Source organism: Perognathus longimembris, unplaced genomic scaffold (assembly GCF_023159225.1).
Source record: "Perognathus longimembris pacificus isolate PPM17 unplaced genomic scaffold, ASM2315922v1 HiC_scaffold_5665, whole genome shotgun sequence".
NCBI classification, from domain to species: Eukaryota; Metazoa; Chordata; class Mammalia; order Rodentia; family Heteromyidae; genus Perognathus; species Perognathus longimembris.
In genome coordinates, this window is record NW_025961117.1 from 40,868 (window position 1) to 55,037 (window position 14,170).

General features: G+C 41.2%; 1 protein-coding gene, 1 long non-coding RNA gene and 1 pseudogene across 4 annotated transcripts; 1 reads left to right on the forward strand and 2 right to left on the reverse strand.

Moving 5' to 3' along the window:
* Positions 1-1,639: 1,639 nt before the first annotated feature.
* Positions 1,640-7,829, reverse strand: LOC125345476 (microfibril-associated glycoprotein 3-like). Of its 3 annotated transcripts, none has more exons than XM_048337619.1 (2): positions 7,630-7,829; positions 1,640-3,208 (listed from the first exon to the last, which is right to left on the reverse strand). In XM_048337619.1, the coding sequence occupies exons 1-2, from the start codon at positions 7,709-7,711 to the stop codon at positions 2,421-2,423; spliced, it is 870 nt and encodes a 289-aa protein (XP_048193576.1). In that variant the 5' UTR covers positions 7,712-7,829; the 3' UTR covers positions 1,640-2,420. The 3 variants fall into 3 exon arrangements, with proteins under 3 accessions (XP_048193576.1, XP_048193575.1, XP_048193578.1); XM_048337618.1 differs by having other exon boundaries at positions 1,640-3,205; positions 7,627-7,829; XM_048337621.1 differs by lacking the exon at positions 7,630-7,829 and adding an exon at positions 6,334-6,338 and having other exon boundaries at positions 1,640-3,205.
* LOC125345478 lies at positions 1,640-13,930 on the reverse strand. Its single transcript, XR_007209740.1, has 3 exons — positions 13,920-13,930; positions 8,736-8,741; positions 1,640-2,369 (listed from the first exon to the last, which is right to left on the reverse strand). It is a non-coding gene; the product is annotated as an uncharacterized LOC125345478 (long non-coding RNA).
* LOC125345477 lies at positions 6,576-6,847 on the forward strand (annotated as a pseudogene).
* Positions 13,931-14,170: the final 240 nt, after the last annotated feature.

Below are 14,170 nucleotides of genomic sequence, written 5' to 3' on the forward strand. Positions count from 1 at the left end.
CATATAAAGAGAATGGGTTAAATGTTACTAAAGTGGTGGTGGTTCTCCCCCCCTTTCTAAAAAACTAGTTTCATAGCTAGGTGCTGGTAGCTTGTGCCTGTAATCCTAGCTACCCAGGAGGCTGAGATCTGAGGATTGAGGTTCAAAGCCAGACTGGGCAGGAACACCTGGGAGTCTCTTACATGTAATTAACCACCAAAAAGCTAGAAATGGAGCTGTGGCTCAAGTGGCAGAGGGCCAGCCTTGAGCACAAAATCTCAAAGACAGCACCCAGGTCCTGAGTTCAAGCCCCAGTACTGGTACAAAAGAACAAACAAATGAACAACAATCAAAGACTACCTTTACAAAGTAACAACCAACACCTAATTAATTCTAACTTACTTAGTGGCACTATAACCTGGAAGAATGACCATCAATTATATACATATTTTTGTAGGTTCTGATGCTTGAACCTAGGGCCTTAAGCATAACAGGAAAGCACTCTACTATTGAGTAATATTCCCATCAACTTCCCCTTTGATTGAGACAAAAAGTCTGCTCAGGCTGACCTTGAACCTACTCTTTCTAAGTACTAAGATAACAGCATGTACCACCATACCTAGTACCTACAATTATGTTTCAAAAATAACTTATATGCAGGATACAGTGGAGCAGCTTACACTTAACTTTAAATGCAATACTATTTGTGCAAGCTTATAGATTGTTTTCAGTATTTTGTTTTTACGACAGCACTGTTTTCTAGCACTTGGATCATTATCTGTGTTCTACCTCAGGGTTCTAAACACTGACACCCCTTCTGAGAACACAAGAAGTAAAAACCTTTCCTGTTAATAGGGCCCAAGAAATGACCTCAAACCTGCTAGATTAGGGCAGGAATGGAGTTCAGTAACTGAAGATCTGAGGAACATTCAGGAGATTACCCTTCCACAATGTATTTTAACGATTTCTCATTACTATTATCAGAGAAACATGGTGGAAAGGGAATTAAAGTGTCCTATGCTCTAAGATATGCTAAAGAGCCCTTGTTCTCATAACCATGTGTATGAAAACGATTTTCCTTACAGAAATACATGTCTAGGAGCCAAGGCAAGCTTTGGCGAAAACAATTGGTAGCTTTTGTTTGTCTCTGGAGGTTTCCATGGAAACAGCCTGAGACAGAGAAGGCAGCATTATCATCTGGCTGTGGAAGCTCACTGGTATCACTTCTGGTGAGTCTTGACAATGAGACACACAGGTTCAAGTAATGCTTCCATAATCAGGAACCTAATGAAGCCACATGAAGTGCCAAATGGAGCCCCACAGCTGAACTCTTTAACTTTCATGGCACCAAGCTTCCTGGAGAGTATTTACAATTCCATGATATCAGATCTCAGGCAGGCAAATAATGCCACCTGAGGTGTTTATTGCACAGAGCGGAACGGGGTGGTCTCATCCATCATTTTTCTCCTCCTTTATGTGTAGGTGATTCATGTGTGTACTTTAACACAATAATAGGCCAAACACATTCATCTAACCTTAGTTCAGGTAAGTGCTTCCCAGGGAGCCCACAAAAGCAGTCCTACCTCAAAATTCCGCTTCGGGAGCCCACTCAAACCATCAACGTATAAAGAAAACAAGCAAAGACACAGAGAGGCATGCAACCTTTAGCACCATTTTAAGACCAAGGAGGGCAAGAGTGTCGATAGAAGTCTGAAAAGGAATATGGGTTTTATCCTAGAATGGGATCCTAAACACACAACCCACTTGTAGAGTCCAGTATATTTTTTTAAGGACAAGTCTGAGAAAGTATTAATAGAATATCAAAATCCATTATTCATCAGAGGCAGAGGAGCGGACATATAACACAGTCATGTGCTCCACCAAGAAGATTTAAGGTGGCAGACCACTGAAAAAGTATCTATACCTCTGTGTGCTATGCATGGATGTAGATTAAATTAGAACGTAGAACAAAATCTCAGCTTGGTCTTTTCCACAACGAGGGACTAAAACTCTAGGGAAAAGTTTACTCAAGAGATGTGCTGAAGATGGTTATATAAAGTTTAAAGGTAAGAAATTATGGGCAAGGAAACTAACTTTAGATCTCATCAAATTCAAATCTTTCATCTTACTGATGGGAAAAGCTCACATGTCAACAGAAGGGTAGGTTACCTCTGAGCAGGAGAATTGTGCCTTTTTCTCCCCCAACCTGTTTATTGCTTGGATGCCTTTAAATCTTTAACATGTGTTGCTTAAGGAAGCTCAGGGAAAATGACAAAGAAATGTCAGAAAGGATGCCACAGTTTTATGAAGATTTTTGGCAATTCATACTCTGATGTGCTTCCTATTTGAGGGGAAAATCCCAGTCATCTTATGGTAAAAAAGAAAAGTTACTTTGAGAAGCAGGTTCTTTCCTGAGCCGCTGTGGTTGGTAGCAAGTGGCCTCACAGCTGGAAGTGTTCGTCTGTCCCGTCTCTGTGGTTCGAGCTCGATTCTGCAGACCCTGTTTCATCGGGGTGGCTGCTGTCTTGAGAATCCGTGCCAATACTTTTGGTCTCTGACTGGAGATGGACGGACACCTGGACTGCTATTTCTTGACCTTGTTCGTTGAGAGAGCCATCATCCGAATCTCCTCCTGGGGAGGTACTCCGCCCCATCTCTGGGTTGATCACATAGATGCCCCCTTGGGCATCCAAGGCAGGTCTCTCCTTCATTCTTTCCCCCACGTCATCAGGATCATCCACTCCCACGGCTTCAAACATCTCCTCCACAAATGCCCGGCAATTGAGAATCAGAGGTGGGAGGGGCACGCTTCTGGCCAGCTCTTTGATATAGCTAGCAAACTCCATGGTCTTGAACTGAGTGACTTTGGCGAGCTCCAGAGTCTTGGCGGAAGTGATGATGGGGATGTGCTTGGCGATCTCAAAGGCCTTCTGGAGTTTCTTGGCCCCTTCAGTTCTGAAGAACTCGTTGATGGCCTTCTCGGTCTTGCGGAGATGGCTGCTTATCATACACAGCCATGTGACGTTCAGGATGAGCGTGATGGTGAAGGCAAGGAGGCAAACGATCATGTAGTAGATGCTCATGTCTCTGGAGGTGAAGATCACACAGAGGGTGACAGAGTAGGAGGCACGCACGGGAGAGGTGACAAAACATGTGTACAGCCCGCGATCGTCAAAGGCTACGTTGGTGATGTTTAGAAAGTGATCAGAAACCAGCCATTTTCCACCTGATAAATCCAACAGAATTAAAAGATATACATATATGCATAAAAATCAATTAACATGCAAATGGCCTCTTCAGTGTCCCACTTTTTTATAAAAGCCATTTAATGCATTGGTTAGATTCCTCTGTTTAAACCACACACGCACACACACGCACACACCTTATATCTACTGCCAGAATTTAATTAGCTTGGAATTTTTTAAAAAAATCAAGATCTTCCTTTGTGACACTAATAAATGTCATCATTTCCTTTTTACTGCTAGACATAAAAAGTGTTTGAGGCTGGGTGCTGTTGGCTTTGTAATCCTTGCTATTCAGGATGCTGAGATATGAGGAACATGGTTCGAAGCCAGCCTGGGCAGGAAAGTCTTTGAGACTATTATTTCCAGCTAACCAACAGAAAATCAGAAGTGGTACTGTGGCTGAGCATTAGCCTTGAGAAAAAGAGCTCAGGGACAGTGCCCAGCCCCAGGCCCTGAGTTCAAGCCTCATGACTAATTAAAAAAAAAAGTCAGGGAGACAAGTGTGTCTAAGCAGTACTTGATACTCAATGAGTAATCTCTAAAACATTTTTGTATACCACAACCTATGCCTGTAAAGATACTAAGATACACTCTAGAAATATAAAGCATATACCATACTTCAGAAATATGAAACTATGGTCATTTCTGGAGTGATGGGTTATAATTTCTATTATTTTTATTTAGTTGTGACTGTGTTGGCTTGTTCACTTTTCACAATGCACTTTTTTTTTCTTTTTTTTGCTAGTCCTAGAGCCTGTCCCTGGTTTCTTTTTACTCAAGGCTACCACTCTACCACTTGAACCACAGTGCCACTTCCAGCCTTTTCTGTTTATGTGGTGCCGAGGAATCAAACCCAGGGCTTCATGCATGCCAGGCAAGCACTCTACTGCTAAACCACATTTCCAGCCCTCTGTGAGACTCTAATCTCCAATTAACCACAAAAATCCAGAAGTGGAGCTGTGTCATAAGTAGTGGAGTGTTAGCCTTGAGCACAGAAGCTTAGGGACACTGCCCAGGACTGGCCCCCCCAAAAAAGGAAAGAGAAAGCTTTCATCAAGGGTCTATGGGTCTGAATTATTTTAGGGATGGACACATTAATATGTACTCTGGACTGTGCCCATCAAAATTGAGCTAAGTTCAAGCTAGATTTATTTGTTAGTAGCTATCACTTCATTAATGCAAAAAAGGGGAAAATATGTAGCTATAACTACAGCCATTATCCTATAAGTTTCTGTTCTCTGAACTCAGCTATGAAACGATGCTCTTTGAATCAAAGAACTCCATAAACTCCATTAATAAACCAGGGCACAATGACCATCATGGAAACTCCAGCTCACTTGCGGATAATAGCTCAAGATTTATGAACCTTACTCTAGACTGACATGCTCTTCAAACTCCTCGCACTTGAGATTCATAAAACTTAATACAATTTTCCAGGGCTGTTGCTGAACGCACCAATGATCGATGTTAGTGGTTTTCAAAGTTAAAAAACAAACAAACACAAAACACCCAGGAAAATGAACTGCCATTGAGCTTGGCAGGTTTTGTCCTAACATAAGGCTTTGTTTATGCAGCAGTCTAGAATGGTCACACTGAATAATTCAAGTCTCAGATGTGTTTCTTCAGGCTATCCTACAGAAGGGAGAGAAAGGGGTAATAGTGTGGTAGGTTCAAATGTGGAACTCCAAATAATGTTTGAAATACACATTCTCGGCACCATTCTAGGGAATCTTATTTAAAAGGATTGATACATTTTCTTTTTCCATGTGCCAGTCCTGAGACTTGAACTCAGGGCCTTGGTGCTGCCCCTTAGTTTTCTCATGCATGCTAGGAGCTGTGTGACATCTCTTATCCTTTGTGTATGAATACCAAAGAAGGAATTACTAATTACCTCCTCTAGTAGTTTCCAAGATAATATGAATAACTGACATCCTTTATATTTCAAGGGGCTAGGTTCTTTCTAGCAAAACACTGCCAGCAAACCAACAAACAAAAATTATAGTGGTGGCTGGGAATGTCGCTTAGTAGTAGAGTGCTTGCCTAGCATGCATGAAGTCCTTGGTTCCATTCCTCAGTACCACATACACAGAAAAAGCTGGAAGTGGCACTATGGCTCAAGTGATAGAATGCTAGCTCTGAGCAAAAGAAGCTCAGGGACAGTGCCCAAGCCCTGAACCACCCGACCCCCCCCCCCCCAAAAAAAAATAAGGTGGCTTTTTCCAGGGTGTTTATTTTGTAGAGATCCCAGAATTGAATTTTCACCTCTGGCTTTTCATGGCAACTCCTTTTGAGGGACATTATAGTTTAAGTACTCATTATAAACATCGTTCTAGTATTGATTACTAATTGACAGTTCCACAAATATAATAAAATTAAAACCTATCAAAAAGTAAATCTTAGTTGATTATCATGTTCATGTAATTTTTAAGACTGAGGAATAAAAAATGGAAGAGAAACTTCCCTGTTTTCAAGTAAAGTATGGAATAGAAAAGAAATGAGCAGCTAGGTCCTTGTGTCTCATACCTGTAACCCCAGCTATGCAGGGGGCTGAGATCTGAGGATTCTGGCTGGAAGCCAACCCAGGCAGGAAAGTATATGAGACTCTTAATCTCCATTTAACCAGCAAGAAGATGGAACTAGAGCTGTGGCTCAAGGGCTGAAGTGGTAGGTAGCCTTGAGCAAAAAAGCCAAACGAAAGTGTGCGTCCTAGTACCAATGGACGCATACAACACCCCTCCACACACATACACACAGAGGCACACACGTGTACACATGAGCTGGAAGGACTTTTAGAACCTATTACTCTTCTTTTGTTGGGTCGGGTACGGGGCTTAAACTTGGGGGCTCAGTGCTGTCCATGAGTATTTTTCCTCATGGCTGGTGCTCTACCACTTTGAGCCACAGTGCCATTTCTGGTTTTCTGGTGGTTAATTGGAGATAGGAGTTTCATCAACTTTCATGCCTAGAATGGCTTCAAACTGTGACCCTCAGATCTCAGCCTCCTGAATAGCTAGGATTATAAGCATGAGCCACCAGCACCTGGATTTTTTTTTCTTTTTAAAAGTCCAGCCAAATCCCTCTTTGATGTACGTACACATGCAGCTGACACCTCTGGCTCTGAACAGTATGCTGACTGAACAACTGTACATTGCTGCCCTCATTTAACTTCCATGAAGAAGGAAACCAAACTTCCAATGAGGAAGGAAAATAACTCACTGTCATCCTGGAAAGACCTTTTACATTTATAACTATTCCTTAATACATTTTTCCCTTTCTGGTTAAATAATTGCTTTGTTCCTTTTAATAGGTATAATATTCTGGGGCCTTTCAAGAAGCTTTAAGCTGGCTGGTGGGAACAACATGGCGGACCGCCTCACGCAGCTCCAAGACGCGGTGAACTCGCTTGCAGATCAGTTTTGTAATGCCATTGGAGTATTGTAACAGTGTGGTCTGCCAGCTTCATTTAATAACATTCAATCAGCAATTAACAAAGACCAGCCAGCTAACCCAACAGAAGAATATGCTCAGCTTTTTGCTGCACTGATTTCCCGGACAGCAAAAGACATTGATGTTTTGATAGATTCCTTACCCAGTGAAGAATCCACAGCTGCATTACAGGCTGCTAGCTTGCACAAGCTAGAGGAAGAGAACCACGAAACTGCTACCTGTCTGGAAGATGTTGTTTATAGAGGAGACTTGCTTCTGGAAAAGAGCCAGAGTACACTGGCTGACATCGCTCAGTCCCAGCTGAAGACAAGAAGTGGGGCCCACACCCAGCCTTTCCCAACTACTAGCATTGTCACACCCTGGGCTGAGAAAAGGACCGGCCAATGCCATTAGAATTCCACAGCAGATATACCAACACGGCAACATCAACCTCTCATACATGCTGGGTTTTTTTTCTTTTTTCTTTGCCAGGCCTGGGCCTTGGACTCAGGGCCTGAACACTGTTGATGGCTTCTCTTTTGCTCAAGGCTAGCACTCTGCCCCTTGAGCCACAGCGCCGCTTCTGGCCATCTTCTTTATATGTGGTGCTGGGGAATCAAACCCAGGGCTTCATGTATACAAGGCAAGCACTCTTGCCCCTAGGCCATATTCCCAGCCCATCAGCTGTTTTTAATTCTCTCTTCATTGTTGATACATAAACTTATAACATCCTGATGGAATCTGCTTTAAGCCATCTTTGTGTCATCATTTGGTCCCCGCCCGCCCCCATGAAGATATCAAAACAGGTATACAATTTTGTTCATAATAGAATTAAACATATAATAAAGTTTAAAAAAAGAAGCTTTAAGCTATTCATCCTGGCATCATGTTTTTTGAGTTTTCTTGCTACATGTGTCTGAGAATAAAGAATATGAAGGAGTCCGATACATTGATACATTATAGCCTGACACAATTACTTTGCCTCTGCCATCCAGCTGTTGTCCTTTTGAGTTGTACCAATGGACATCTTCATGGGGACCGACTGTGAGAAGACACTCCATAGAAATGCTGGTGCCCTCTTTGGCTATGATGACGCCATCACCTGAGTGGGAATTTGCTGAGAATTCAAAGCTTGGGGGAAAAGAGGCGTCAGATGTCTAATTTGCTTCTGGGAGAGCCATGTGGTTGAAATTGACATCTTCCCAAGAAAAGCAGCTGGCACAATCACCACTAAAATGAATAAGCAACAATGTGGCTTCATGGGAGAGAAAACAACAATAACAACAACAACAAAAAATCTTGTTTGGATTTAGGAAACACAAAAGCAGCTCTGCTGTAACAAGGGCACAATTGAAGATGCACTGCTTGGTAGAGAAGTTTAAAAAAAAAAAAAGGAAAAAAGATAGATCCAAGTATATCTTGGAAACTTCAAGATTGAAAAGAGGTAAGTTGAGATGAACCTAAAAGAAAGCCAGATATAAGGTTTAACCAAGTGAGGTTTATAATAGGGTGAAACTATATGTTCTAGAAATAAATAGATATGAACCTGATTAGAATAATTGGGGCTGACATCAGGCAGTGATCAGAGAGAAGAGTACCTCAAAAATCTTACACAGAGATGGTAGTAGAATCAGCAATGAATTGAGAAACAATAGGCGTGAGGCTCCAGGGCCTAGCTTTGCTCCCAGCTGTACAGCCCTGGCAAGCAGCCTTCTCTCTGGGCTTTCTGCTCTCTTATTTGTCAAGAAGCATCCTCTAAGGACAATTCTAGTTCAGAAATGCTATGGTTCTATTTCACACTAACAAATTCTATGCATCAGGGAGCCAATGAAGGCTAAAATACTTAGCTTAATGATCTTTTTATTTCAACCTGAACCATTACATCTGTTGTTGTATCAATAATGGAAATCAACTGGTTCGTCATAATCATAATTGTGGAGTTCAAAATTGGTGTAATCCCAGTGCATATATAAATTAAGTATGAATAATACAGATACACCTGAGGTGGATTTTTTTATCTTACTGTTAGAAACAAAATTGTATTAAGTACATAAATAGAGATAGTGCCTTCTCAGGCTATAAAACCTTCCTCTTTGGCAAACGTCCTAGAGGAATTTTCCATTAGGAGTTTCTCCAGAATTGAGACAAACAGTATGTTTAAAAGCATGTAGGAAGGCCAAATTTCCAGCTCAAAGTCTAGTAAAATTAGCTAAGGGAAATGGCAGCCTAAGTATGCAGTTGGTAGAAATGCAAATAAAAAAATATAAGGCAGGATTATCACACAAATTTAAAAGAACCAAATATCATGGATAAAAAGCAAAATAAAAGACCAGTCTAAGAGACTAGGTGTTTATGATTATCTGGCTGCTAATTTCATTCCCCCTTTAAATCACTGGCTCTCTCAAAGAAAAATTTCAATTTATACTTGTATAAAAAATGGGATGAAATATCTAGTTTTATTCTTGTAAAGACTCAGGATAATTAGTTTTGAAAATGACATTTAAACCATCTATACTCATATGAAGGCTGCCTGATCAGAGAACATAAAAAAGCAATGGATCATTGTATTTTGCCATTAAACTCCTCAATGTCTGAATTACAAGCAGTTTTAAATGTCATTTAATTTTCATTAGCCCTTGAAAGGATGGTTGAATAATGACAATCTTTTGAACTCTCTTAAGGTTTAAGGCTAGACTATTGAGAAGAAAACAAGACTACAGACTCTGGCTCTATTTGGGGGATTAAACACAGGCTTGTTTCCATTTTGTCCTAAAACCTATTACAATGACACTGAAGAAAATAAAGATTTTGGCACTACAGTGGATTTAACAAATGATGTAATCTATGTTGTAAACCTCGCAGGGACTTTTTTTTATTAGTATTAGCTAGAAAGTAGTAGGAGAATCTGGATGGAATCCTGCTTTCTTATAGGAAGGCCTGAAAGGCAGAGAGACTATGTAGTATTTTTTTCTTTTTTTGTCCGTTGTGGGGCTTGAACTCTGGGCCTGGGTGCTGTCCCTGATCCTTGAGCTCAAGGCTAGGATTCTACCATGTTGAGTTACAGTGCCACTTCTAGTTTTCTGGCAGTCCACTTCTGGCTTTTTTTTTTTTTCTTGTGGTGGTTAATCAGAGATAAGGGTCTCATTTTGGATTAAAACTGTGATCCTCAGATCTCAACCTTTTGAGTAGCAAAAATTATAAGGAGAAGCCACTGGCACCAGCTCAGTCTATATTAAGCATACAGTTTGGCAATCACCGAATTTACTGTAGTTGTCAGTTTGTTGATATTTTTTTCAGTTACTGAATTAGAATAGATACTATACAATCTCATCATTGTGAAACACTTTTACTTAGCATAATATACAACCATTTAAAAATAAAGATTCCCACATACTGTAATAGTGTCACCACTATGCAATTTCCATTTTTTAGCTTATTTACAATTTTCACATTCTTTTGCGCATTGCAATTCAATATCTTTGCCATAATATGGATCAAACAGGCACATAAAATGAACTTGGATTGCAATCACGATGCTAAGGTGTCCTGAGATTGTGGTGGAGGACCTTGCTTGTGAACTTCTCGACTTATGGCTCCTTTTCGTCAAGCCCTGACTTTGTCTTTGTCGATAGAGGAGGAAGTCAATCCATTAGTTAAGTAAGATGAGAACCTCAGTGGTTGGAATTTTTAAATTGAGACACTTGTGGTTTAGGAGGATTTGAGGAAGGCACATAGATGATTGAGGCAATCAGGTTGGGCTACACTCTAGAAGAAGTTGAAAGGAGAGAGGAGGAGGGGGTGGGGATGAGGAAGCAAGAGGCTCATTCACACTTCCTGTTCTGATTGTGTGTGTGTGTGTGTGAATGTGCCAGTCCTGGGACTTGAACTCAGGGCCAAGGCACTGCCCCTGAGCTGTTTTGCTCAATGCTAGTGTTCTACCATTTGAGCCACAGCACCACTTCCAGCTTTTTGGTAGTAATTAGAGATAAAGAATCTAAGGCACTTACACTGGGCTGGCTTTGAACTGCAATCCTCAGACCTCAGCTTCCTGAGTAGCTAGGATTACAGATATGAGCCATTGGCTCACAGAAACCTTTAAGACTGGATCTAGAAAAGCCCTGTGATCACTCTGAAACTCTTAGGCCAAGCTTGCTAAAGTTGCCTAGATGACTTTAATAAATGCATTCTATGTCAAGTCAAGTCAATACTAAGCACTTTCTACTCACATCATGGAATTCTTCAGTCTCCATTTACTTAAATCAGCTGGAATGGATTTCTGCTACTTTGGAAGAAAGATTACATCAACTAGGATCATATAAATGTTTTTTCCACCCTCTCTGATACGGCTGAATGATCATAATCGTTCAGCTCATTCTAGCTTGAACTTACATCAGCAGTTCCAGCAGGGACCCATTTACATGCAAGATATGGTACCAGGTGCTAAAAATGATGCTTAGGTGAGTTATACACTGTCTCAGACATTCGGGAATTTACAAACAAGCTTGCATGGCGGGGTTAGTTCCGCTAACTATATATGATATGTAGTGTGAGACATACTGATAAAAAGCCTAAGAGAAAGGAGGAAATTTAGGAATGTATGCCTGCCTGTTCTCAATGCATTTGAAGCTGAAGAATAAAATGGTGAGAGGGAAAATTCGAGTGCCATTTCCCCCATAAAAAAATAAAAATATATAGTGGCTCACTCCTGTAATCCTAGTTACTCAGAGGGCTGAGATCTGAAGATGGAGGTTTGAAGCTAGTTCAGGCAGGAAACTGTGAGGCTCTTTATCTCTAATTAACCATCGAGAAAGCCAGAAGTGCAGCCCTGAGTGAAAAAGTGAAGGGACAGGATCTAGGCCCTGAGTTCAATCCCCAGTATTTGCATAAACAAACAGACTGGTAGAAAGGTAAATACATTTAAAAAAAAAAAAACGGGCTATCCTCTACTTGTGGAAGATCACTTGGTACCATTTCCTATCATCTTTCTTTGGCATTATTAAGAATGTAACAGAAGCATGAGACTTGTTAAATCCAACACCTTTTTCATCTTTCTGCAATGCCGAATGTAAGCTTTGCTTGGATCATGAATAATCAGATATGTAGATGATATTTATCCTTGAAAATCATCATGACTAGTGACTGCATTATTTTAAGAGAGGGAGAAAGAGAGGGGGAGAGGGAGAGGGAGAGGGGGAGGGGGAGAGTACCTGTCATCCCTAACAGATTGCCTTGTTGCTGTTTCTGCCAACTTGTGAGAGAAGAAATATTCCCATTCAGTTCCAATTCCCAACAAAAGTAAATAAGGAAGTAATATGGCTGATTTCCATTCTGGTGGCTTAATATTAACTTGGCTGAGGAAGCTGCTGTTTGTAGAAATAGTTCTGGGCTAACTCAAAGGGAAAAAAAAGAGACACTGACGCCAGATGGTATGTTTTGTAGTTGTTGTTCCAATTATACTGGAATATTAATGTTTTGTTCTCTATAATTAAATATGTGCCAAGCTGTATTTACAGCTCATCTACTTCACTCTGCCTGTACTGTCACACTGGAAAATGGAGGAGTTCCTACAAGTGGGCACACACATCAACAAAGCAGCATTCTGAACTGGCAAGGAGAAAAGCAAGAAAATGAAGAGGAGATTGTTAGCATGAATCTATCCAATGCCAAGAACAAGAAAAGTTGTTCTGCTCATACTCAAGTATGATTACAGGTATGTGTAACATAAAAGAAAGTTCATGATAGTCAAATAGATATGACCATTTTTAGGACCATTCATGTACACATTTCAGATTACAATAACCTATATGCCTCCAACAGGATTATGGAGCCGCCACAGAGCTCCTAACTAGCATTTGGATAGATTGGCTCAACATTTTCTGGCACACTGTCAAAGACCTTCAGTAGTTATTTAGATCTTTGCTTTAAATCTAAAGTTATTTCAATCGTATCTGTGACTTTTTACCATAAACATTTGCTGAGTACAGACTGCAAGGACAGAAACACAGATGAAACAGGTTTAGAGTTATCATCTCTCCACTCCCATTTTTTCCCCTCTGTAGCTTGAAATACCTTCCTGTTCTTTAACTCAGTACACGAACAACTCCTCATGTCTACCTTCAAATTATATGCCTAGTACATGCATAGCTTGCATGATAGTTACACAATTGTGTGTGTGTGTGTGTGTGTGTGTGTGTGTGTGTGTGTATGCTGGCACTAGGCTTAAACTCTAGGCCTAGGCACTGTCCCTTACCTTTTTTTTATTTTTTTGGCCAGTCCTGGGCCTTGGACTCAGGGCCTAAGCACTGTCCCTGGCTTCTTCCCGCTCAAGGCTAGAACTCTGACACTTGAGCCACAGCGCCGCTTCTGGCCGTTTTCTGTATATGTGGTGCTGGGGAATCGAACCTAGGGCCTCGGGTATACCGAGGCAGGCACTCTTGCCACTAGGCTATATCCCCAGCCCCAAGTCCCTTACCTTTTAACACTCAAGGCGAGCATTCACTACCATTCAGCCACAGCTCCACTTCAAGGGATTGGTGGTTAATTGAAGATAACTTCCCTGCTCAGGCTGGCTTTGAACCATGATCCTCAGACCTCAGCCAACTGAGTAGCTAGTTTTACAAGTATGAGCCACCAGTGCCAGGCACAGGTCTACTTTTGTAATCGTATAATTACTGGATCAGGTGGCTAAGTGGTTAGGAAAATGGGCTTTCCAGCCAAGAGTAGTGTTACCCCTGGGTGACTACTGAGCTTGAGTGGTTTTAAGTTTTTGTATCTCTTGAAAAAGGTTATTAACAGTTAACTCCCTCATAGGGGAGGATAAGATGGATGTGAGTAACTTATAATTCAGGCTGTTATTATTATTATTATTCCACCTCCTAGGTGATTTTCAATTATGTCCTCCTGTTCCTCACTCACAATCTTTCTACTTGTAAATGGGTTTTCTAATGCCAATCTTACCCTCCTTTGATGTATTCAAACACTTTCTATTAGAGATGGTGGTCCTAAATACAAATTCAAGCAAGTCAAGCAGACTGAAAAGTCTAGGTAGCTGAGCACCGGTGGCTCTCACCTGTAATCCTAGAGGAGGCAGAGATCTGAGGATCCCAGTTCAAAGCCCAGCCCAGGCAGGGAAGTCAATGAGACTCTTACTTCCAACAAAATCAGAAAATGCTGGAAGTGGAGCTGTGGCTCACATGGTAGAGCACTGGCCTTGAGCAAAAGAAGCTGAGAGAGAGAGAGAGAGAGAGGGGCCAGACCCAGAGTAAAAACCCAAGAACCAGCAAAAAAAAAAAAAAAAAAAGCACTGGCTAACACCTATAATCCTAGCAATTCAGTAGGCTGAGATCTGAGGATCGTGATTCTGAGCTAGCTTGGGCAGGAAAGTCCATGAGACACTTAGCTCCAATTAACCAGTAAAAAGCTCAAAGTGGAGGTATGGCACAAGTTGTTAAGTGCCAGCTTTGAGTGAAAAAGACAAGGAAGAGTGTGAGGCCTTTGGTTTAAGCCTCATTTTAGCTGCA

Coding starts and splice junctions, on each gene's coding strand:
- LOC125345476 (XM_048337619.1), bottom strand. CDS start 7,711: ATGGAGTGTCTTCTCACAGTCGGTCCCCATGAAGATGTCCATTGGTAC. Junction 3,209..7,629: donor ACAGCTGGATGGCAGAGGCA/AAGTAATTGTGT, acceptor TGTTGGATTTAT/CAGGTGGAAAATGGCTGGTT.